Source organism: Pantherophis guttatus, chromosome 4 (genome assembly GCF_059756535.1).
Source record: "Pantherophis guttatus breed Tessera chromosome 4, ASM5975653v1, whole genome shotgun sequence".
NCBI classification, from domain to species: domain Eukaryota; kingdom Metazoa; phylum Chordata; class Lepidosauria; order Squamata; family Colubridae; genus Pantherophis; species Pantherophis guttatus.
The window spans coordinates 74,998,089-75,024,520 of record NC_142066.1 but is presented as its reverse complement, the minus strand read 5'-3'; the positions used below and the strand labels follow the sequence as shown (position 1 = coordinate 75,024,520).

Sequence of the window (26,432 nt, the reverse complement as noted above, 5' to 3'; positions counted from 1 at the left end):
TCCAGAAATATTGGGATATCGACACAATTCTAACATCTTTGGCTCTATACACCACCACAATGGAGTTGGAATGAAACAAACACAATGTGCGTTAACTGCAGACTGTCAGCTTTAATTTGAGGGTATGTACATCCAACTCAGGTGAACGGTATAGGACTTACAGCAGTTTGTATATGTGCCTCCCACTTGTTAAGGGACCAAAAGTAATGGGACAATTGGCTTTTCAGCTGTTCCATGGCCAGGTGTGTGATATTCCCTCATTACCCCAATTACAATGTGCAGATAAAAGGCCCAAAGTTCATTTCAAGTGTGCTATTTGCATTTGGAATCTGTTGCTGTCAACTCTCAAGATGAGATCCAAAGAGCTGTCACTATGAGTGAAGCAAGCCATCATTAGGCTGAAGAAACAAAACAAACCCATCAGAGAGATAGCAAGAACATTAGGCGTGGCCAAAACAACTGTTTGAAACATTCTCAAAAAGAAGGAATGCACCGGTGAGCTCAGCAACACCAAAAGACCCGGGAGACCACGGAAAACAAGTGTGGTGGATGACCGAAGAATTCTTTCCCTGGTGAAGAAAACACCCTTCACAACAGTTGGCCAGATCAAGAACACTCTCCAGGAGGTAGGTGTATGTGTGTCGAAGTCAACAATCAAGAGAAGACTTCACCAGAGTGAATACAGAGGGTTCACCACAAGATGTAAACCATTGGTGAGCCTCAAAAACAGGAAGGCCAGATTAGAGTTTGCCAAACAACATCTAACAAAGCCTTCACAGTTCTGGAACAAGATCCTATGGACAGATGAGACCAAGATCAACTTGTACCAGAGTGATGGGAAGAGAAGAGTATGGAGAAGGAAAGGAATTGCTCATGATCCTAAGCATACCACCTCATCAGTGAAGCATGGTGGTGGTAGTGTCATGGCGTGGGCATGTATGGCTGCCAATGGAACTGGTTCTCTTGTATTTATTGATGATGTGACTGCTGACAAAAGCAGCATGAATTCTGAAGTGTTTCAGGCAATATTATCTGCTCACATTCAGCCAAATGCTGCAGAACTCATTGGACGGTGCTTCACAGTGCAGATGGACAATGACCCAAAGCATACTGCAAAAGCAACCAAAGAGTTTTTGAAGGGACAGAAGTGGAATATTATGCAATGGCCAAGTCAATCACCTGACCTGAATCCCATTGAGCATGCATTTCACTTGCTGAAGACAAAACTGAAGGGAAAATGCCCCAAGAACAAGCAGGAACTGAAGACAGTTGCAGTAGAGGCCTGGCAGAGCATCACCAGGGATGAAACCCAGCGTCTGGTGATGTCTATGCATTCCAGACTTCAGGCTGTGATTGATTGCAAAGGATTTGCAACCAAGTATTAAGAAGGGAAAGTTTGATTTATGATTATTATTCTGTCCCATTACTTTTGGTCCCTTAACAAGTGGGAGGCACATATGCAAACTGCTGTAAGTCCTACACGGTTCACCTGAGTTGGATGTACATACCCTCAAATTAAACCTGACAGTCTGCAGTTAACGCACATTGTGTTTGTTTCATTCCAACTCCATTGTGGTGGTGTATAGAGCCAAAGATGTTAGAATTGTGTCGATGTCCCAATATTTCTGGACCTGACTGTATTATTCATTGTTACGTAGGTAGAGCTATTTCCTGTAAAGGAGAATAAAATAGTGTATTATGCCTAATATATTTGTTTTTGTTTTTGAGATGTTTTATTGATGTTGTTTTTTATTGTTAACCATAGCCTTAAATGTTTTTTTTTATTGAAAAGTTTTAAAAAGTTTTACAAATATATCCCCCTCCCCCTCCCTCCCCAACTATCCCCCTTCACACACACACCCTCCCAGCTTCCCAGAGCAAAACACAGGGTATAACATTAAACAATTCTAATCTAACATAATCTAACTAACTGTAGCCTCCTACCTCCCTCTTGTACTTTAACTCCCCTTTTGCTAAGCTAAATTTAGATACTTAATAACATTTCTTTATTCATTCATAAATTATTTGAAATTTTTTAGTCCGATATTTGCTTTGAATATAATCAATCCATCTTCTCCATTCCAACATATATTTCTCATTTGAATGGTCCTTCAAATATGCTGAAATTTTTGCCATCTCTGCTAAATTTGCTGCTTTTAATGTCCATTCTTGAATAGTAGGCAAATCTTCCTTCTTCCAGTACTGCGCCACCAACAATCTTGCTGCAGTTATTAAATTCAAGATCAAATTAGTTTCTATAACCGTACAGTCTGTAATTATACCCAACAAAAACAGCTGTGGCGTAAACTTTATCCTCTTTTTAAGGATATTTTGAATAATCCAACATATTTTTATCCAAAATGCCTTAACCTTTTTACAAGTCCACCATACATGGAAATAAGTAGTATCATCGCAGTCACATCTCCAACATTTAGATTGTAAATTTGAATACATGCAAGCTAACTTTTTGGAATATAAATGTCATCTATAAAACATTTTGTAAAAATTTTCTCTCAAATTTTGCGCTTGTGTAAATTTGACATTTCTTACCCATATTTTTCCCATGTCTCCATCATTATTGATTCTTCAAAGTTTTGTGCCCATTTTATCATACAATCCTTAACTAACTCTGCTTCCGAGTCTGTTTCTATCAATATATTATACAACCTTTTTATATGCATTTGACTCTGGTCTCTAATTTGCTTTACCAAGTTTTCCTCATTTTGTGTAATACCAATTTTCTGATCTTTTCTCCATCTAGCTTGTAATTGTCCATACTGAAACCAAGTTTGAATTACCCTTTCTTCTTTTAATACACTCAAGGGCTTCAACTCTAATATACCTCTCTCTATATTAAGAATTTCTTTATAGGTAGTTACATCCTGTTTTTGTTTTATATTTATGTTCTCTATCACGTGTCTGGGTACTGTCCATATAGGTACTTTATCATTTAATTTATATTGATATTTCTTCCAGACACGCAATAAAACATTCCTTAGTATATGACTTTTAACCCAATCTTTTTAGTCAATAATATTGCTTATTAGTAAGTCAATATTATATTCTTTAATCCCAGAGTCTTAAATCTTTAAGGGCAAAGTCCATTAGTGTTAAACGGGGCTAACAGGATAACGAGTTAACAAGCACTTTCTTCTTTAACTTTCACTTTCCATGCCCTTAACGAGCCAGCGTCATCTTCTTTTAACTTTTTCCCTGTTCTTAACAAACTCAAAAGGAAGCAAAATTCAACTGGAGTTAAAGTTTAGTACTTGCAATTGTGACCGCTCCTGTCTTTGCTCTGCCTACTTTTAATCCACGTGTTGTTAAAAAGTTGTTTGCAGGGATGGTCGCGGCGTCTTGTTCTGCATAGCGCAGACACGTCCCGGATTCGGAGCTCTACCAGGTTCCTGGGGAGCTCTCACGCTCCGAGCTCCAGGATTGTTCCTGAGCTCTTGGGGAGCTCTACCCTCACCCGGCTGCTCTCTTTCCCCTCTTTTCCCAAGGGGAAAGTTTCCAAGCCGCTAGACAGATGATTTTCGCTGTTCTAGCGGCTTTACGAAATTGCGGGGCTAGTGCTCCCAAAGGAGCGTCCGCCAACGCCTACGGTGCAACCGGAAGTCCTCAGCCTTAAATGTTTTAAATCAATAAATATTTAAATTAAGAAGTAAGTATTTTTTTAACATTTATATAAATCCATGTATAAAATTTGTTTGCCTAGTGAACAGGTGATAGATTCATTTTACTGTGATTGCTAACATTAAACGTATGTAATACAATTATTATTCAGAAAGAACTACCAATATATGGAAAGTGAAGTGATGTTGATATCTACTGTATAAAACTTATACTATGCTGAGTGTGGATCAAAATGCATGGAAAATAGAAATAGCACTTTTTGTCCTTCCTATCTGCTGAATACCATATTCAGTCTCCAAGATGAACAATTCTTATAGACAAAAGAAAGTGCTGAACAGAAATTGAAAGTAGGGGCACAGGACTTCAGATATTCAGGTACACCAATATTCTGCCTACCTATTAAAATTGGATAGAATTGTGTCATATGAAAAAATGGTTAAAATTTACTGAATTCTATTTACTGAATGGTGAAACATAATCTTTCTGCCTTTACAAGACGTACACACCGCCAAGAAAAAATGCTGTTATAAAGCTGTCATGATGAAGAATAATAGATTTATTTATGGTATTCCACTTTATATTTATATAATTTTATTTCATATTTGTTTTATTTAAGAATGCTACATATGCTCTGATATTATTGTACACTATAAATTATCATGGGATAATAAAGCAAATTTACATTTTATATTGTTTTGAACTGTAAGCAATATACATTAGGAATATTTTTAAAAAATCTAAGCAAGTCCTAACAAAAAGGTTTTATTAACCTAACAAAGTTTTTTTAATGACTTGCCTCCAGAAATTGTTGGGTGCTCCATCATTGGAGGCTTTTAACAGAAGTCTGAATAGCTACTTGTCTGGAATTATATAGTCTCCTGCTTGAGTTGGAGGTTGGACTAGAGGACCTTCAAGGTTCCTTCCCTCCCAACTCTGTTATTCTGTTAACTCAAAGTCACATATTTCTGTACTTATTTGTGTGCGTGCATGCGTGCACATTATTATCCAGCTGTAATTGCAGTTGTTCTAACACCTAATAAGCTATGGTTGGAAAAACAAAGGCAGGTTAATTTGTGATTTCCTCTACTCATTTGGAGGCAAATTAAGTGTCAAGAAGCTAATATAGAACATATTTCATTTTATGATATTCTAATTTAATTTGACACCATACTATTGATGCCTTAATATAGATGGTTTATTTAAGAAAAGAAGTAATTTATCATTTGTTTGTTTTTTTGCAATTGAATCTTCAGTGATAGGCTATGATAGCATAATCATAGCAGTGGCTGCTTGTCCTCAAGTGCACTAAACATTTGACAGCAATCCATCATCATACTAGTATTTTTCAACAGTTTTTAATTCATATGTACATAATTTTACTTCAGAGTAAAATAGAATGAAGAAATTCTATACCCAAATAATTAAAATATTTTGTAAGATACCATTTGTATTTGTCACTTCTTCAAACTGCTAACCAGTCAAACATAAATTTTATATGGCTGTTATTTCATGTTTATTTAGAAAAAGGAAGAAAGGGAGGGAGGGACTATATTGACCAATACAAAGTAATAAGTAGTCAAATAACCATTCAGGACTATTGCTATTTTGACCAATCTGCTCTATCAATGTCATCAACGGAGGGGCTGATCATAGAATCACAGAATCACATAGAATCACAATTGTCTGCTTACAAATCTCTTACCCATTTATAATGCCAGCCATTTTTATTTTCACTTTTCTCAGCATAAAAAAATGAGAAATAAAGCTGCCTCCCACAACATTGTACCAATGTCATAAATTCTACTGTTCTTTAAGCCCACATTCAGATTTTTCACTGTTTTAAATTTGAATTTTGCAAGACAGTCTATTATTGGCCAGATGCTTGAAAATGTTCCACCTGATGGAACAAATCCCAGATATTTTCTATGAGGCTATTGCAGGGGTGAAATTCACTTACCTTTTCTACCGGTTCGCAAATGCGCTCGTGCGCCCTGTTGTCTGCACATGTGCAAAGCCTTCTGCAGATGCGCAGAGGCTTAAAATGTCGCAAAAAAGTGACATCATGACATCCGCACAGGTGGGCAGAGCCTCCTGCAGCCGCCGCTACCGGTTCGCACAAGCCAGATAGAACCAGCTGAATTTCACCCCGGGCTACTGGTTTATCTACCTGAAGCCATTGACATGGCTGTTCCTTCACATGTAAAGCACTGCAGCTTTGGTTTCAATATCTAATACAAGACAATTGAGAAATGTTTTGCATAAAAAAGATAAAGTCTCATTGTGTAAAGAAAATTGGTATGAAGGTGTTGGAAGAAATATCCATTTGGGTTCAGTTCCAAGTGGGGAGAAAGACACTGGAAACATGGAGGCTGCTTGGAATGATGGTTTAATGGTGAACAGGACCACATGGGTTTGAAGTCCTGGGTAGCTGACCACACGGAGTGGAGAATGACTGTTATTTATACCCTCTCTTGGGCTTTGACCTTGAGCTTCCTGTTCCTGCAGCAAGGGGATGTATCCTATTGGTTGCAGACTCCCATGTGGAGTTATGATTGTCTGTATCGAGTTTGGTTGAACCTTGTTGGGTGATGTAATGAAGGGGCTTGATTGTGCCATGTGGTGAGTTCTGTTGCTAGATGAGTAGAGGGCTAATCCTATTATGTCCTGAGGGTCATGTCTTAATCCCATCAGCCTGGAACTTTTTTATTGTAGATAGGCTGGCCCAGTCTTAATGTGCACCAAATATCTGCTGGGGGCAGGGAGCTTCAGGGAGCTGTCTTTAAAAACATGTTTCTCCTTTTCTTATCCAGGGAAATATAATATTCTGCCTTTTTAATATTTCCTAAAATATTTCATTCTTCTAGGAGAGGGGTGGGTGCTAACTTTCTACAAAGGGAAGAAGTCTGAACTTTTTCATGATAATTTAATTTAAAGCAAAGTTTCATGTTTCAGTCCAGTCTAGAAAAAGACTTGAATTATTTTGCAGAAACAAAAACAATCTAGCAAATCACCTGAAGTTGTTTGCAAATATAACATAGAAAGATTAGACTGCAATTCTCTGCGATCACAAATCATGCTATGCCAAATATAGTTATTTTCTTTTAGCATGAGATATGGTCTTACCTATTGTAGTTAGCATTATGTTCAAATCAAACCATTGTGCATTGATTCCAAGAACTATAGGAAAAATCCTTTTACTTGACATTACATCCCAATGCAGCCTTGACAGACCAATGCTACACATGTTTATGCAGAAAGTAACATTCACTGAATTCAACAGATTACTTCCAAGTATTTGAATATAGAAATAGAATCCTATTATAGAATATATTTCACTATATTCATCAAGGCTTATTTCTGAAGTGTATATGGTTGGTTAAGCTTATACTGTCAGACTCACAAAAAAACCACAGCTATTTATCAAGCCAATTGTGCTTTCCCATGATGCTTTTAAAGATAATCTATAGAAATGGGTATCTTTTAAAACAGACTGGATGACTTTGAAATAAAAAGCAATTCTTTCAGTTAGATTACCTTAAAACATTGAAATGCATTTTATTGCATGACTAAGTGTCAGCCCAATAATAATAGAAGAATACAACCAACATGAAAATTTCTTCTTCTCCTCCTTCTCCTTCTTCCTTGCCCCCCCAACCCCCCCACCTCCCGAGAGAGAAACACATTTACTTTTGTTTTTAATACCATACTCATGGATGACTGCAACCTAGATTGATTGCTAGCCTTCAGGCTAATTTCTTCTGAAATTACTATTTAGTTAACAAGAGACTGATCCAAAATAACTGCTGATAAAATATTGTGTGTGCAACTTGGTCACGTAGTTAGGAGTGTTAATATCAATTAATTCTACTCACACTTGTTTTAAAACAACTTCATTTTCCCCTCACTGTATATGTAATTACACAGCTGTAACTAATAGCCATGGAGAAGCAATCTACCATCTAAACAACTGGCATTAGTGTTCAAAGTACTACTTGCGCTTTTCACACAGTGAGTGAGGGATTATTAGAGATGATTAAATGTACATATCATGCTTTTTAGTAAAAGGCTCAACTTCCTCTGTGAATTTGGCTTTTTATGGCTTATAATAGGCTTTTTTCTTCAGTTTTACTGTTCAAGATACTTAACATTAATTTCCCCCATTTGTTTTTTATAATTTATATATATATATATATATGTGTGTGTGTGTGTGTGTGTGTGTGTGTGTGTGTGTGTGTAGTTAATATTTCGTGTTTCTTCCCGTGTAATTGTGGATATATCCCTAAAAGGGTAGAAGCGACGTTTCGGCAGAATCCCATCTGCCATCATCAGGCTTATGCCAGTAGTCATTTTGCACTAACTGACGTTGGAATTTCAAATCTGGTGCTGGTATTCTGGGATGGCTCCACCTTTTCTGGTATCCCAGAATACCAGCACCAGATTTGAAATTCCAACGTCAGTTAGTGCAAAATGACTACTGGCATAAGCCTGATGATGGCAGATGGGATTCTGCCGAAACGTCGCTTCTACCCTTTTAGGGATATATCCACAATTACACGGGAAGAAACCCGAAATATTAACTATACACACATACATATATATATATATATATATATATATATATATAGGTTTTCCCTACGTAACCAAGGTTTTTTGTAGCTCCAGCTCAGTAGAATCACATCTACTCGCTTCTGGGCTTTTTTCTTTTCTTTTCTAGAGCTTGCTAGCTGTTAGAAAAGAAAAAAGCCCAGAACCGAGTAGATGTGATTCTACTGAGCTGGAGCTACAAAAAACCTTGGTTACGTAGGGAAAACCTGGCTAGAAGAAAAACACACATAAACCCTACGAAGAAGTAAGAATATATCTATCTATCTATCTATCTATCTATCTATCTATCTATCTATCTATCTATCTTTTTCTTTTTCGTAGGCTTTTATGTGCATATTCTTTCTAGCCAGGTTTTACCTACGTAAACTAAGTTGTTCTACAGCCCTGGTTCTGTGAAATCTCATTCACAAGTTTCTGGGCCTTTTTTCTGCTGACAGACTGCAACTCTGTGTTGCTCTCTGGGAGACTCAGATAGCTATTTCTGCCTTTTAAGGCGTCATCAGTGAGCCACACCCATTTCTCAGATATCCTCCCTGTAAAGGTACAATGTGTCTTTTTCTTTTTCGTAGGCTTTTATGTGCATATTGTTTCTAGCCACGTTTTACCTACATAAACTAAGTTGTTCTACAGCTCTGGTTCTGTGAAATCTCATTCACAAGTTTCTGGGCCTTTTTTCTGCTGACAGATTGCAACTCTGTCTGCTGACAGACTGCAACTCTGCAAAAAGGCCCAGAAACTTGTGAATGAGATTTCACAGAACCAGGGCTGTAGAACAACTTAGTTTACGTAGGTAAAACCTGGCTAGAAAGAATATGCACATAAAAGCCTACGAAAAAGAAAAAGACACATTGTACCTTTACAGGGAGGATATCTGAGAAATGGGTGTGGCTCACTGATGACGCCTTAAAAGGCAGAAATAGCTATCTGAGTCTCCCAGAGAGCAACACAGAGTTGCAGTCTGTCAGCAGAAAAAAGGCCCAGAAACTGAGATTTCACAGAACCAGGGCTGTAGAACAACTTACCAACATTTTCATCATCTTGGTCTCATGTGGGTTGATAGATTATTGGAAACTTCAATATTTTTAATTGAGTTTTTATGAAATTACATAATAGAGAATAAAGAATAGAGAATAATTTGGAAAAAAAATATTTGGGACCTATTTTATAGCTGTTCATTATAATATTGCAAAAAGCAGTGACATTTTACTTCAGTATGCACACAGAATAAATTACAGTGTTAAGAGTAAATTTTGCCCTTTCACTATACCAGGAAATATAATACCTTTTACAAATTGTACGTAGTTTTGAGAAGAGGTACTTCCTGCTTCATTGCCTCTGTAATACACAGTCCCCCTCCCTTTTTCCTCCTTTTTTTGAGCCTGATGAATTTTTTATTTCTAACAATTCTAAATATGAACGCTATTGTATTTCCTTTGTTAAAAAGGGTAAGATTTAACTAAAGTTCAAAGTCAACTTCATCACCATTAACTGTTTTTGGGTTGTGTAAATTTGAATTTCACTTAATTGTTAGAGGCTTGAATAAACCTTGTTTCATCCAGCCATTCCTTTTGTAATAGAAAATAAACTGGGGAATCTTTGGGCAGTAATGCATAAAAACAGTACATCTACTGCTCTACATCTGTACTTAATGCTATCAGGATGGTATTTACAGTCTCTGCTTTGAGAACTTAAGGAAAGTGAAGTGCTATACCATTCTGAGAGCTTCTAAATACTCCTTCTTCATTCCCACTGAATACCAGAATATGAATAGCTCGTACAGCTAATGCACTGTATATAGTCATTTAAACTGCAGAGTCTCATAAGTACAATTACTTTTAGAACTTTCCAAACCCATAGAATAGCATGTGCCTATCCACATGTGAGGAGTTTGATAAGGATGAAACCAGTCACACGTGGTGAGTGCTGGTGGTCAATGTAACTGAAATGCCACACAGGATATGCACTGTGTAAAAATGTTAAGGGGGGGAGGGAACTAAAAGGATGGAAGTTATTTTAACTGTTTGTCACTGACGTAAAAAATATTCCAAGCCCACAAAGACAATATAATAAAGATGAGTATCACAATGGAGGGCATCAGTGGTAGGTTGCTACCGGTTCTCCCCGGTTCTTGTGAACCGGTAGTGGAAATTTTGAGTAGTTCGGAGAACCAGTAAATACCATCTCACCTCCAATCTATTTGCTGCCTCCCGAGTCCCAGCTGATCGGCTGGAAGGAAAAAATCAGGGCTTACTTGACAAAGAAGAGAAGAAAAAAAGACAAGAAGACACTGTAGCTTTAAATTAAGAAGCCAAGAAGCCTCCCAACTGATCGGCTAGAACCAATCTGCTCCTTGTAAACTACTCAGTGGTGGTAGATTGGCAATTGAGGCCAAGCTGCCTGAAAGCGGTTTCTGATGCTCTTGGTGGTGGCAGAGCAGCAAAAAACTGTTTAAACTCTTGCCGTGGCGCCCTACAGCTGGTCATCGGTAAAAGGCAGTGTGGTGGTAGACCAGTGTACTCTAAAAACAAATGGGTAGACCGGTACAACTCTGCAAGCAGTTAAAAGCCTGGTAGACCAGTACCTCTGCTAAATCCTAAAGAATTGTTTGGTCAAAAAACTCATAGTGACTCTGAGATAATCGAACAGATAATGGCTGAAAGCCAGATCTGCTAGAAATGTTTCTCTCAGGCCAACTGAGTTGAAACTGGGCCTGAGAGGAAGGAACAAGGGGCGTGGTCAAAAAACTATGACTCCCCTTGATGTGAGTGACATTGAGTTGACCACGCCTACCCAGTCACATGACCATCAAGCCACACACACAAAATAAGGCATGCCCACAGAACCGATAGTAAAAGTTTTTGAACCCACCTCTGGAGGGCATCTTAATGTCAACATTAGGGCAATATCACATGTGCAACAGGCTAATTAACTTAAAATTGGGGGACAAACATGCATGCACTAATGTGAGAAATTTTCCATACTTTCATTAATCACGTTAGCAGGTCCTCTAATCCTTAAAGAGAATAAAGTCCTTATTTTCTGCTTTTTCTTGCTGTCAAGAAGTATCCTGCTTGGTACAGGATATGTTGTTATTATAAGCATAGATTGGATTCATCAATCTTAAATGCCTCTTTCAACTATTTTTATTATTACGTTTTGGTCCTTCCCCACTTATTGAGTTAGAATCATCTGACAGATGTTAAATTCATCTGCTCTTACTGTCGTCCTCATGTGATTCAGCAGCGAGGAAGGAGGCCATTCTGGGCCTCCTTTCTTGCCACTGAACTGCTTGAGGATGGCTTCGTTGACTAAAGAAGAGGCACAGAGGGTTGCCTGCACCATTCTGGGCCTCCTTCCTTGTTGCTGAACAGCCTGAGGATGACTTCGAAGATGAAAAAGGAAGCACGGAGGGCCACATGTGCCATTCTGGGCCTCCTTCCTCACTGTGAACCGCTTTGGGTTGACTTTGGAGACAAAAAAGGAGGTGTGGAGGGCCGCATGCGCACCTCCGGGGCTTCTTTCTCACCACTGAACCACTTCAGGACAGGTTCGATGGTGAAAAAGCAGGCACGGAGGGCCATGCGTGCACCCCAGACCCCCTTTCTCATTGGCAATGTGCTTGAGGATTGTGTTCCCGTAGGCTTCAGCAGCCCTTTGTAAAAAGCCTCTGCCTGTAGGAACAGAGCATCAGAGGGAGGCATCCGCCCCTCCCAAACTTCACTAGTGCCAACAAAGGCTTTTTGCAAAGGGCTACTGAAGCCTACAGAGATGCAATCTCCCTGCAGGCTTCGGCAAGGAAACGGCAGATAGAGGGAAGGCTGAAGGATGAAAGCTTTCCCTCTATTTGCAAACATCTAGGCCTCAATTTGCAGGGAATAGAGGCCTAAAGTGCGAGATCATGCAAGTTCACTAGCACAAGATCTCGTGCTACTGATCTCACATAATCTTGCGGTATATTACGCCTCTGTTCTTTATGAATGCATCAAAAGCCTGAAGCAACAAAGTAGGCAAAGTAACTGCAACAGAGAGATCTTCACAAGGTAAGTGAGTCTCCACAGACGAAGTGCCTGTGAAGAACCGAGTGGGGGGAGGGGAGATAGGCAGGGCAAATGCTGCACAGCCTCTGCCTGTTCTGATCCAGCCTTAGCAGAAGCAAGAAACAGACTCCCTGCAAAGAAAAACCTCTCTTTAATTACACATTGGGAATTAACTACATTCACCAACAGAAAGTCCAGATAAGAGTCCGACAAAGAGTTAACTGAAGCAATAGTCCTTATCACTCATTAAGATAAATGCAAGGTTGTGAGCTCCCAGCTGGAAGGCTGCAAATTAAGTCAGAGAAATAGACAAACCTCAGTTCTGGAAAGGCAGTCTTAGTCGCAGAAAACACACACAGAGCAAACTTTCTAGAAATGCGAACTGTTGTCTGCTACAGCCACCCCTCCCTTTTCCTCCTATTTATTCCCCAGCCAGGAAGGGGCCATTCAGCATCCACGTTTGTTTTGCTTCCCGTACCGACTCACTGTCCTCCATTGTTCACCTCTCTTATCTCCTCCGCGCATACGGAACACGCCCCAGCTGTTCCTCCTTCTCACTCAAGCTTAGCGCTTAACTTTGAATGTTCGCTAAGGGAACACTCATAACCTGGGGATTACCTGTATTATAACTACTTTCTTTTTGAATGTTATAATAGTTCGGGCTGACACTGGTTGGAACGGAGAGCTCTAAAGTATCCCAATGACAAGCACCTGATTGACCAAAATCAGTATTTTAAATTGTACCAGGAAATAAAACAGGATTCAATTCAGAACCCACATAATTGGTGTCATATGCTTTCAACAGTAAGACCTAGAAAGCATGTGGATTGCTGTATTCATTGCAGTTTCTAAGAGTGGTTCATTAAATCACATCACAATAGTCTAACTGGGTGGTAACAGGGACATGGATTATATAATCAGCTTCTTTTGGCCCAGCGGAAGCTGCAAGTAATACATCAAACAAATCTGGCCATAGGACTCTCTGACCTCAGTTTCACTTGTTTTAGAAAAAGCATGAATCCAAAAAGGCTTCCAAACCACAGAGCCAATCTTTATAGGTAGTGCTTGACTGTTGAGAAATTACTAGTGGGAATATGAAACCAGGAAATTTTGTCTTACTTGGGTTCAGCTTCCACCTAATTCTGCCATCCATATCGTCAAGAAAAGTCATAAAATTATTTTGTTGTTATTATTTATTTATTTATTTATTATTCAAATTTCTATACCGCCCTTCTCCTTTCGGACTCAGGGCGGTGAACACCAAGATAAAAACATCTATACATAACATCACAGTTAAAAATAAAGTTAAAATAATTTATAAATTTGGCCCATAATTTAAAACTTGTCAATTAAAATCAATATTAAAATTTTAAAACTAACCCTAAAATCAAGACAGACCGGCTAACTGAAAAAAATAAGTTTTTAGGGCCCGACGAAAAATCCGGAGGTCGGAGATCACTCGTATCTCTGGGGGTAGATTGTTCCATAGGGTAGGTGCTACCACAGAGAAGGCTCTCCTCCTGGGGGTCGTCAGCCGGCATTGTCTGGCCGACGGCACCCTGAGGAGGCCCTCCCTGTGGGAGCGAACCGGCCGGTGGGAGACTATTGGTGGCAGAAGGCGGTCCCGTAAGGCGGTCCCTGGCCCTAAGCCATGGAGCGCTTTAAAGGTGATCACCAACACCTTGAAGCGCACCCGGAAGTCCACCGGAAGCCAATGCAGCTCGCGCAGGAGAGGAGTCACATGGGAGCACCCCGTCGCTCCCATAATCCCCCGCGCAGCCGCATTCTGCACCAGTTGGAGCCTCTGGGTGTACCGCAAGGGGAGCCCCATGTAGAGAGCGTTACAATAGTCCAGACGAGAAGTGACGAGTGCTTGAGTGACCGTGCGTAGGGAGTCCCGGTCCAGAAAGGGGCGCAACTGGCGTATCAGGCAAACCTGACAAAAAGCCCCCCTGGCCACGGCTGTCATATGCCCTTCTAAAGACAGCCGCGCATCCAGGAGGACACCCAAGTTGCGGGCCCTCTCCGTGGGGGCCAATGATTCGCCCCAATAACCAGCGATGACGTCAGCTGGCTATACCAGGACGCCGGCAGCCACAGCCACTCGGTCTTGGAAGGGTTGAGTCGAAGCCTGTTTCTCCCCATCCAGACCCGCACGGCCTCTAGGCACTGCGACATCACTTCCAAGGCATCATTGGGATGGTCTGGGGTGGAAATGTACAGCTGAGTATCATCAGCGTACTGATGGAACTCCACCCCAAAACCACGGATGATCTCACCCAGCGGCTTCACATAAATGTTGAACAGGAGGGGCGAGAGGACCGACCCTTGCGGCACCCCACAAACAAGGCGCCTTGGGGTCGACCGCTGCCCCCGTCAACACGGATTGCGACCGGTCGGAGAGATAGGAGGAAAACCACCGCAAAACGGTGCCCCCCACTCCCAGTCCCTCCAGCCGGCGCAACATGATACCATGGTCGATGGTATCAAAAGCCGCTGAGAGGTCTAATAGGACCAGGATAGAGGAATAACCCCTATCCCGGGCCCTCCAGAGATCATCCACCAATGCAACCAATGCCATTTCCGTGCTGTACCCAGGTCTGAAGCTGGACTGGAGCGGATCCAGATAGACAGCTTCATCCAGGTACTGGGGAACCTGTCGCGCCACCACACTCTCAACAACCTTCGCAATAAAGCGAAGGTTGGAGACTGGACGATAGTTAGCGAAAACAGCCGGATCCAGGGATGGCTTCTTGAGGAGAGGCCTCACCACCGCCTCTTTCAAGGCGGCCGGCAGGACACCCTCGCTCAAAGAAGCGTTAATAATCCCCTGGACCCAGCCTCGTGTAACCTCCCGGGAAGCCAGCACCAACCAGGAGGGACACAGGTCCAATAAACATGTGGTTGCATTCAGCCGTCCCAAGATCCTGTCCACGTCCTCGGGAGCCACAGGATCGAACTCCTCCCAGATAACACTCTCAAGGCCTGCCTCAGTCATCTCGTCTCAACTAACCCAGTCGGCGGCCAAGTCTTCCCGAATCTGAGTTATTTTATCATCCAGATACTGTACAAAATCCTCAGCTTGGCCCTGTATTATGCCTGTATTTGCTGGCAGACACATTTCCACTGACTATCAGAAGAAGCAAATATGATCTTTTTCAAAATATTCATACTTACACATGTAGTGGAGGAATGGGAGATGGATCATAATGATAACGTCCCTCATGATGCCTTGCGTCAATTGGTACTGGAGGGTGAAAAGTTGGGAAAAGATGAGGTGGATCTGAAAAAAAGAAAGTACAGATCTCATTATTTAAAATTTTAAATGTAGGATGTTTAAAAAAATGAGCAGTCATTTATTAAACATTGGATTCTTTTAATGCAGCATGAATTTAATGCAATACATGTTGCATTAAAAAACAAGCTTTTGTATTTAGAAGTAGTCCTTATAAACTTGGTTAGTAACCATTATGACACTGTTGAAGAAGCTAACTTATGACCGATGCTCCAAGTTGTGGCTGTAACAGCATCCTCACAACCACAAATCAAGAATCAATTAAGTTTACAGACCCAGATTGTTGGGGGCAATATGCTGATTCTGTAAACCATTTAGAGGCGGCTGTAAAGCACTGTGAAGTGGTATATAAATGTAATGCTATTGCTATTAAGAGTCACAATATTCAATGATCACATGATCACCATTCATAAACTTCACTGCCAGTTTCAAATTTGGGGGCAATAAAGTCAATGGGGAAGCTGGCAGAAGATTGTAAATGGTGATCACATAACATTGGACTTATTACCTGTACAGAATATATTTAATAACTGAAACTGCTGCAAATGCCATTGTAAATTGGTGCAGTCAGGTGACATCACACTTTATGGCCTTGCGATTCTTAGTGATGGAGTTGCCACTTCCAATTACTATCATTAAGCAAGAATCACCTGTATATGACTAATGCAATTGAATTTATTTGTACATTTCTTTACTTTTTTATCATTTTGTCTCACTCCAATTTTGATAATTGTAGGGAGAGTGCTACTGTTCAGGGACATAAATTCTATCCCAGAACATTGGAGATCACATTCAGTAATCATAATTATTTTTCAAATTTCAGCATTATTGTTTCGGTCCTACCAGGCTTAATTTAGGATGTTCAGATACGACTATTTTTCATGCAATTCAGTCACGTTTACTTTGACGTGTTAGCTTCCTTTGATAATAGTAAAATAGATATCATGCAGCACTGAATTTTTGTTTGGCCAAGAGGACGAGGACTGAATCTTGCATTTTTACAAAGAATATTCTTTACTGCTGAATTCTGACTCCCCACATCTCATTTCATATACTTTTTACAGTCTTGCAGAATTGTAGGAGATATTATGTTCTGCCAAGACTGGAGAAGTATATGACAAAGATGGCAGTTTAACTGAGTTCAACATAAATTTCATTTGTGTGAACCTAAGTGAAATGCTTAATGACTCTTTCATTTTGCCATGGCAAATGTAAACATTCTTATATAATGTTCTCTCTGTACTACTTTAAATGGATGTTATAGAAAAAGATATTTAATTGTCATAGATATGTGTAGTATCACATCACATGGATCAGCTAGCATTTTATAAGCACATCTCAAGAAATTAAAATTAGATTTTAAAGAGTTAGGAAAAGGCAATGAAATATTAGTAAAGTGTAATATTGTAATATTAGTAAAATGTAATATTGTAGAAGACTTAGAAGAGCAAAATTATAGAGTAACACTGAAGAAAAGAAATAAAAAAACTACAAATTTTGCAATTAAGAAATTATACAAGAATATGTTTATACTTGTTGCTTTAAAAACTAAAACCATGTACCATGAAAAATAAAATTTATGTTATATGCATGATATAAATCAGACAAGTATGAAAAAATATTGGAAACTTTTAAAGCCTAAACAGTGATAAAGTAAGTTATGAGTGGCATAGTGGCCTAGCCTCCCATTAGGAAGATTGAGTTTAATCCTAGGTAGTGACAGATGTTTCTCTCCTAGAATGCAAAGAAAAATATCTTGGTGTGGCATCAGGAAGGGCATCAGGCCAGTAAATGCTCAACTCTATCCAGTCGCCCTGACTCTACCCCAATTAAGGGTAGTGGGTCATAAAAAGGGAGGAGTGATAAACTAAGTTGGAGTTTTTTTTTATTTCAAAAACCATATTCATGTATTTATTTCATTGTATTTATAAGGTAGAACCTAGTAAAAGATATGAATCAAGCTTGTTAAATCTAATTCACAGAATAAACACATAACTATTGAGAGTGAGCAAACAAATTCAAAAACATTGGTAAGGTCGTACCACCCAATTTCAAGTTAAGATAGTATTGTTATCAAATATATATTAATATTTTCTAGAAACTCCTAAAATATTTTCATACTTATAATTCTTTATGTACTTTTAATTATTATCATAAGAACCATACAGATACGATTTAATGCATTTTTATTAATGGAAAAAACTTTTTTTCTACTTGTCTAGATAGCCCACAAAAATATTTCAACACCATTTCCTTTCACTAAAAATTTTTGGGATTTTCAACAATACAGAAATATTTGATTATTATTGTTCTTTTAATGCTAAAAAGATGAGATGTTTCTGTGGGAAGCTTGTGGGAATTCTGTGTGTGTGTGTTGCATGTGTACATAAACACACACACACATATATTAAGAAAAACATTGTTTAGAAATCATAATTACAAAAGTATTGATTTTGCCTAGATTTAGATAATGAGAGAGCTTAACATTCAACTTCTGTTCCAGCTTCTTCTTTTCATAGTTGATAAACTCTGACCATTCCTTAGGCTTCTTAGATGTGTCACAGAAATGGTCAAATAATTGAATGTAAATTAAAATGTCATATGTTTTTCTCAGGAAGTCCAACAATATAAAAAGGTCCTCAACATAGCAAAATATATTGGGAAGAATATATTAGGACAACAAACTAATATTTTCAATATTTCAGCAGGTTTCCCAGTATCTTTGCTCTGAAATAATCAAATGGCACTTAGAAATATTTTTTAATCGTATGCACACTGAAAAATGTTTTATCGATTTAATTTTTTGCTGAAGGATATGAATTATTTTTCCTCATATTTATTATTGTATCTGTTTGTATTAAGGCTGTTCAATTTCACTATGTTTGGGTTTTTAATTATCCGTTTGCTTGTTTTTTTCCTTACCACTTTGGGAAGAGTAGTTATAAAACTTTTAACATGTATGTTCTCTTCTCTTTCCCTCTTTCTTCCCTTTTCCCTTGCTTTTTCTTCCTCTCCCTTAAATCTATCTTCATTTAAGATTAATGTATCTTAATAGGTCAGAGATCAGAGTTTATTTCCTTTTTACTTTCCCATTTCACTGCAACAAAAGGTGATGAATTTCCTGGGTCCTGTAAAATCCCTTTGCTTCATTGATCAAGCATACATAACCTGCTAAGCTTACTTGATTTAGCAAATTTCATGCTTCCAGAATAGAGTTTGTATTATACTACAGCAGTCAAAGATATTTGGAAGAGAAAGAGAAGTGTAGACAAGTTTATGCTTTTAGAGTCAGATAAATTAGTAATATAATATGCATCATCTCTTAAGGACATAAAGGGAGAAATGTATACAGATTCCAGATCTATTAGCCACCTTTTAAAAGTTATTCTAATATACTATACATAAACTGTACAGTAATTCTTCAGCAATAAAATTAGATTCTCATTTTAAAGAGATGGTATCATATCATCAAATCATCATTAATCTTATTTTATCTATTTCTCCTCAAGAAATCTACATTAAAATGTTAATTTTGAGAAGGCTCCAATGGATTATAATAAAAACAACTACACATTTTATATTATTAGTGAAGACTTTTCCAATACATTTCTATGTTGTAACTTAATTAAATAAATATCATAGCATTCCTCAGAGGGATGAGGATTCCCCTATAGGCTGTATATCCTTAGGACAATTTCCTTACTAAGTGCTAATATTCAAGAGCCACTTTGTCTTGCTCTTCTGAGTAAGATCCACATATACGCTGCTGTCAATCTTTTCATAATGTTAGATTTTTAATTAATATTAAATTAATTAATTAAAATTAAATTAATTAATTTAATTACTGGATCCAAACAGGATCCAGTAACTATAATTTTTTTTCAACGATGAAAATATTTTTAAGAATGACTTTCAATTAATTTTTTGAAGCATGTTTAATTTTTAGTTTCCCGAAGTTTTATATGTGTATTGATATGATTCATACAATTCTAAAATATGGGTGACTATTAATGAGACAACCTTTCTTTCGTAAACTGTATAGAAGTGCATGCCAAATATCTACTTCCTCCATTTTTTTAAATTTGGTTTTATAACTTCTTGCTTATATAATCTGATAACACTGATTTTACATGCAGTAGTTGGAAGAGTATGATTCTATTATATGTAAATAATATACTTTTTACAGCTAAGAAATTACTTTTCCTGTTGTAATCCCATTTATGAATCTGTTACATGACCTGATTATAAATGAAGTAAATGGGACCTGATGGCACTAGGTTGTTTAAAAATATTCTAATAACCATAAAAACTGATTTTAAATTCTGTCCTGATTCTATAATTTTTCTGAAAATTTCTGCTAATAAACCAATATTATAAAACATAATTTTCAAATTCAAAAACTGTATAGGACCTCTGGTATATAAAATGCAAGTCAGTAGGAACAATTTATTTCACGTATAATCCAGGTTCTCAGTTTTTAAGTATAAAATGGGTTAAAAATGGCATTTATTTTCTAGAATTATATGCAAATCTAACAGTATTTTACATTTCCTTAAACTGTTGCCCCAGTTCAGCTCCACTGTGTATGCCCTCGCATCTCCCGCCGGCCAGCTGTCTTCGGGTCTCTGCTGCGCATGCGGGAGGTGTGTGTGGCTGTGCACACATGTGCATGGCACATGCACGGGGGCGTGCATGCATTGCATTTTGGAGGTTCGTGTGCACACCCACGTGCTTTGGGCACTCGGTCCAGAAAAGCTTAGCCATCACTAGTATAGACTCACAAAGGAAAAAAAATATTTACATAGGGAAAATAAGAGCCTATCAATATATTATAAATCATTCCAAATGTAATGAGCATACCTCTCAAGCCAGTTAAATGAGCTGAATATGCATACAAATTCATACAGACATATCAGATCAGATTCTTAACATATTAATCAAGTTTTAATTAACAAAAACTATTTTTAAAGGTTACTTCTTAGAATTTGGCTTTTATGTTGCTTTCTTGGTAACAAATATGAATTAATCCTTTTACTTCTTTGAATTTGGCTTTTATATTGCTTTCTTGGTAACAAATATGAATTGAATGTAATTTTATAATGATTTTGTTATAATATAGTGTAGAATAATAATTTTGAGTGACTTCTGACTTTTATATGAATATATATTTTTAAAATTGAAATGACGTTATTTACTTGTTTAGTGTATGACATATCATACATGGACTAGCAATATAGATTAGTAAAACACAATAAAATATAAATATTAAAAAGATATATGTTCAAATACCAATATCTAGATCATCTAACCACTGAAGCACAGCATTGTTTAAATGAAAAAAATAATATACTGGACTGGTTATATGCCCTCAGCTCTCAGCCAGTCACAAAGTCATCTACAATTTGACATGGGACTTGACAGTCACACTGAGTGGAGGGTACTAGCCCCTTTTACACAGAGAGTCCTGGCAGATGCCATGTGAGTTATGAATCCTATGCAGCAGTGGTGGGTTTCAAAATACCAGTTCTGTGGGTGTGGCTTGGTGAGAATGGCATGGCTTGATGGGCGTGGTTTGATGGGCATGGCAGGGGAAGATACTGTAAAATCTCCATTCCCACCTCACTCCAGGGGAAGGATACTGCAAAATCCCCATTTCCTCCCGATCAGCTGGGATTTGGGAGGCAGAGAATAGATGGGGGCGGGGCCAGTCAGAATTTTTACTACCAGTTCTCCGAACTACTCAAAATTTCCGCTACTGGTTCTCCAGAACTGGTCAGAACCTGCTGAAACCCAACTCTGCTATGCAGCATTGCTGATGTGGTAGTTCAAAGCCTGGCACCTTTTTTGTGGGGTCATTTATATGTCTTCCTATGTTTGGGTGTTCAGCAACCCATTTGGCTTTCCATTGTGAATCAGTGTTAAAGTTGTTGGACAGATGTTGTACAAGTGCCAATGAAGGAGTCCTGGATTTGAGTCTGGCTGATAAATAATGAAGATCAGCATGTAGGGATAGTTCATAATTTTTCTATATTCTTTCAGTTCATCACATCTTGTCTTCGTAAAGCTGGCGGTGCTATTTGGCTCAGAACTGGAAGCCAGCAAGTTGGAATAGTTTAATACAACTGCTTATAATCCTCATGGTGTCATTTAGTGTGACATCTAACTTATTAGTATGGCAGCTGTTAAGCCATACAGGGGCATAGTATTCTGCTATGGAATAGACCAACCTATGCTGATGACCTGACAGTGATAGATGAAGGTCCCCATTTAGTTCCATGTAATTTCTGGAATATGAGAACAATAGGGGAATAGTTTGTTGTTTAAGTAGACCTTCAGGGTGTCATATGCTAGTTTCTGTTAAGGTGCAAGCACATAGCCATTTTGCTGATGCTGGGAGTGAACCTCTAATTAGTGAAGAATTTTCTCTAGATTTTAAGATCTTTGGACAGGAGGCTGTCTGCTACTTCCATGTTTTCTTGTACTGCTATGGCCATATCATCAGTGTATCCAAATTTGCATCCCTTTATCATTGGAATATCTGATATGTATAAATAGAATAGTGCAGGTGCTGTTACAGAGCCTTGTGGGAGCCCTTGTTGGAAGTACCATTAGATGTCTTGAAGGAACAAAATCAGAGATTAAATCTATGTGATTCTAAGCGACACACTAACTTGATGACACATGATTAATCAATCAATCAATCAATCAATCAATCAATCTTCATTGTAATATATCTCTGAGTGAAAAAAAATCTAGTTTTAGGAGCAGTAGTTTAGGAGAAAGTTGGCAAACAAACACAACAGTTAATTCACAATAGCATGGCCCTGATTGTTCAGAAGCTACAGTTGTAAATGTGGGGAAGGAACCTTTATTAGGATATCAACAGAATCCTAATTCCCAACAGAACAAGGTTCCTTCCCCACAGATATCAACAGGAGAATGTGAAATGAGGCATCTGTGCGATTCTCAAAATGGAGATTGAACTAATGATATATGACAGGGAAATTAGTTTGTATTCTCGTTAGATATTCAAAGGATAAAGGGAAGTTTCCAGATTGGCAACTAAAATTGTTTTCAATTTTTTTCTGCTGAAACATTCAAGTATTTTCTTTTCTTCAGGATCCACTTTTCTTCCTAAGAATTGAATGCCTTGACTGCTTAAAAATTTTGTCATTTATTGTTTTTTTTATAAGTACCGTTTACCAAATATTTAGCTAATTCTATAAACATCTATAGCTAAGAGAGAGCTTTTGAGTTGCATTTGCCTTCTTTCTGACATTCCCCTCATTTTTAATGTTTTCTTCTGAACTTTATAATTTACATTTTGATTGTATTTTGGGAGGAACTCCAGAGGAGGTACTCAATGGTCTATCAATTTTCAGTCCTGTAATCACTTTAATGATTACAGGGGCAACTCATGACTAAATGAACTCTAGTAATAATTTAAAAATCCAGCTAATTCCAGACTTATTTCCCAAATCCGTATCTTTTCATTTTAAACTGGGGATTCATCAGAAACTCGTGTCTAATCCACCATAGCTATTTTATAAAACAAATGTGGCAAACCCTTTGCACTGCTTATTCCTTTCCCTTTTAGTATTAAACTGACAAAGGGCCACACAGTTTATGGATTGTAATTTTAGCATAGTTAGACCATGTATAATTGAGAGACTGGATTTTATCATAGATTTTATTTATTTATTTATTTATTTTATTATATTTCTATACCGCCCTTCTCCTGCGGGACTCAGGGCGGTGTACAGCCAGAATAAAACATAGCATATAAAATTTAAAAACATTTTAAAAAACAATTAAATAATTTTGGCCTGAATTTAAAACAACCCAATTAAAACTGAATTCGATTAAAAAACTGAGAGGATGGGGTCAAGCTAGCCCAGCTAGATGGAACAAGTGTGTTTTCAGGGCCCGACGAAAAGTCCGGAGGTCTGATATCGTGCTTATCTCAGGGGGCAGGTCATTCCAGAGGGCAGGTGCTGCCACAGAGAAGGCTCTCCCCCTGGGGGTCACCAGCTGGCACTGCCTGGCCGACGGCACCCTGAGGAGGCCCTCTCTGTGCGAACGAACCGGTTGGTGGAGCTATTGGCGGCAGAAGGCGGTCTCGCAAGTACCCCGCCCTAAGCCATGGAGCGCTTTAAAGGTGGTCACCAACACCTTGAAGTGCACCCGGAAGACCACAGGAAGCCAGTGCAGCTCGTGCAGGAGAGGTGTTATATGTGAGCGCCCCGTCGCTCCCATAATCCCCTGCGCGGCCGCATTCTGGACCAACTGCAGCCTCCGGGTGCACCCCAAGGGGAGCCCCATGTAGAGAGCATTGCAGTAATCCAGGCGGGAAATGACGAGTGCTTGAGTGACCGTAGGGAGTCCTGATCCAGAAAGGGACGCAACTGGCGTATCAGGCAAACCTGATAAAAAGCCCCTTGGCCACGGCCGTCATATGCTCTTCTAAAGACAGCCGTGCGTCCAGGAGGACGCCTAAGTTGCGAGCCCTCTCCATGGGGGCCAGTGATTTGCCCCCAATAGCCAGCAATGGCACCAGCTGGCTATATCGGGACGCCAGAAGCCACAGCCACTCGGTCTTGGAAGGGTTGAGTCGGAGCCTGTTTCTCTCCATCCAGGCCCGCACGGCCTCCAGGCACTGGGACATCACTTCAAGGGCATTGTTGGGATGGCCTGGGGTGGAGATGTACAGCTGGGTGTCATCAGCGTACTGATGGAACTCCACCCCAAAGCCACGGATGATCTCACCCAGCGGCTTTACATAAATGTTGAACAGAAGGGGCGAGAGGACTGACCCTTGTGGCACCCCACAAGCAAGGTGCCTCGGGGTCGACCGCTGCCCCCGTCAACACAGGTTGCGACCGGTCAGAGAGGTAGGAGGAGAACCACCGCAGAACGGTGCCCCCCACCCCCAGCCCGGTGCATTTTAATTGTTATTTATTATTTTATACTGGAATTTTTAATTGTATATTTACTGAGTGTTTTTATTTGTTCTGGTCGCTGGTCCATGACTGTAATAAACTGAATTGATTGATTGAAACTGTATATATTCCTTTGAGTCTAAGACCATAACTGTTTTTTTTTCCTTTTTTTTTTTCATTCCTGATCTTTCTTCAGGACTATATTAAGCACTAAATTAGTGCCTGATATTTTACTATTTCTGCAACATCCTTGTTACCTTAAGTAAACCACTTATAAGCATAACTGGGTCAAAGGAGAGCAACATATATGTCTTCAAACAGTTTAGTATGTGAACTTAAGGTTGATGCAAGCATTACATCATCATGGTGACTTAATGCAAGAGTTATTTGTGTGTTCTTTTAACTTCATTAATGTAATGTATGAATCTGAGAAAGAAAGTTTCATATGATCTAGTTATAATTGAGGACTAAATGTCATATCTTTGAGTCCTCAATATTGAAAAGAATTTCAATATTGCAGCATTTATTTATATTTTTAAAACATAATGGAAGAATGTCCCAAACTATTAAATAAATATTAAACAGAGCACTCCCTGAAATGTCATGACTTTGATCTTATCTTTTGACTGTGGAATATGTTTCTGAATTAAGAACCATATCTTAATGATCTAGTCTTCATGTGCAAATGGTGAAAGGAACTTGCAGACTTCCCATGCAGCATTTATTTATGTAGAATAAGAAAAACAAATGTTTAATAGCATTACATGCTTTGGAGGATGCATAATAATTAAATTGGGGCTGAGCAACAAAGGCCCTGACTGTAACACAAGATTGAACTATACACTATTTCATTATTTCAAAGCATAAATCTGAAGCCAGTCCAAGGACTCTTCTGTGGAGATGGTGTGACCTCAGTTGTCGGCAAACCGCACTGAGTAAACAAATGTCAGCACATAATCCTAATCCTATCAGAGATGTAAAGACAGAATGTCTGGCAAAAGGACCCTTTATCAAGATATGCAACTCAGCACGTAGCATTGTTTGTCGCAGGAAATAACATGAGGGTAACACGAGGGATCCATGTGGACTTCACGAGCTTTCTTTAGCCAATTAGCATCTGTAAACGTTGATTAATGTTTTGCCATGATAGTTGTAAAATGACAATAAAAGGAAGCCTTCTGGATGGAGTCAGGGTGCCTTCCCCAAGGTACTTTCACACTGAGGTACCTTGATCAAGGTGCCCTCCCACCGAGGGGCTTTCCCGTGAACCATCATCCTGCCTACGCGTCTTTCTTCATCGAAACAACATCTGGTGACCCTGACGTGGTTCCTCCTATGCTTACTCGGCCGGACGAGCCCAGGTGCACCACAGCGAACTTCGCTCTCAATATTTCGTGAGTATGGGGAGGGAAATCTCAGTTCAGCAGAAGCTTCATGCATAAGAACTGAGAAAAATACTTAAAAGTAATGGAATGGCAGGAATTAAGTCGCCACGAGCAGAAATAAAGCATTTATTGCTGTGGCAAAAATGTAAGGAAGCAGTAGAGGTTATGGGGACTCATAAACTCAAGGTACCGTCTCCATCTCTTTCTCTGTCTTCTAATCAGGGGTCTGCTCTCCCTCCCTCTCATTTTCAGCTAACTTTACCAGCTACAACTACGTTGCAGCCAGAAGAAATTATTTCCCCGACAGCTCCCTTAACGATTTCTCCTTTACAGGAGATTTCTCCTTTACAGATTTTTTCAGCTGTCAGAGCAGGGTTTCAGGAAGAGCAACAAAAAGGAACTCTCACTGGGGTAGAAATTGCAGAGAGTCTCCAAGCTTTTCTTGTCATACAGACGGTTAATCCCCAAATTCAATATCAGTGGAATCTTTTGCCATATAAAGTTTTGAGAGAGCTAAGGAAAGGAATCACAGAGA

At 38.9% G+C, this 26,432-nt stretch overlaps 1 protein-coding gene across 4 annotated transcripts in view; it reads right to left on the bottom strand.

Moving 5' to 3' along the window:
* Window positions 1-26,432, bottom strand: part of GLI3 (GLI family zinc finger 3) — a 577,601-nt gene that overhangs the window by 193,920 nt on the left and 357,249 nt on the right. For all 4 annotated transcript variants that reach the window (XR_015733897.1, XM_034416535.3, XM_034416534.3 and 1 more), the window contains one exon: window positions 15,456-15,561. Coding sequence is in view for 3 of the 4 variants with exons in the window: in XM_034416535.3 (XP_034272426.1) it covers window positions 15,456-15,561 (106 nt within the window). In the remaining variant the exon portion in view is untranslated. The remainder of the gene's footprint in view (window positions 1-15,455; window positions 15,562-26,432) is intronic.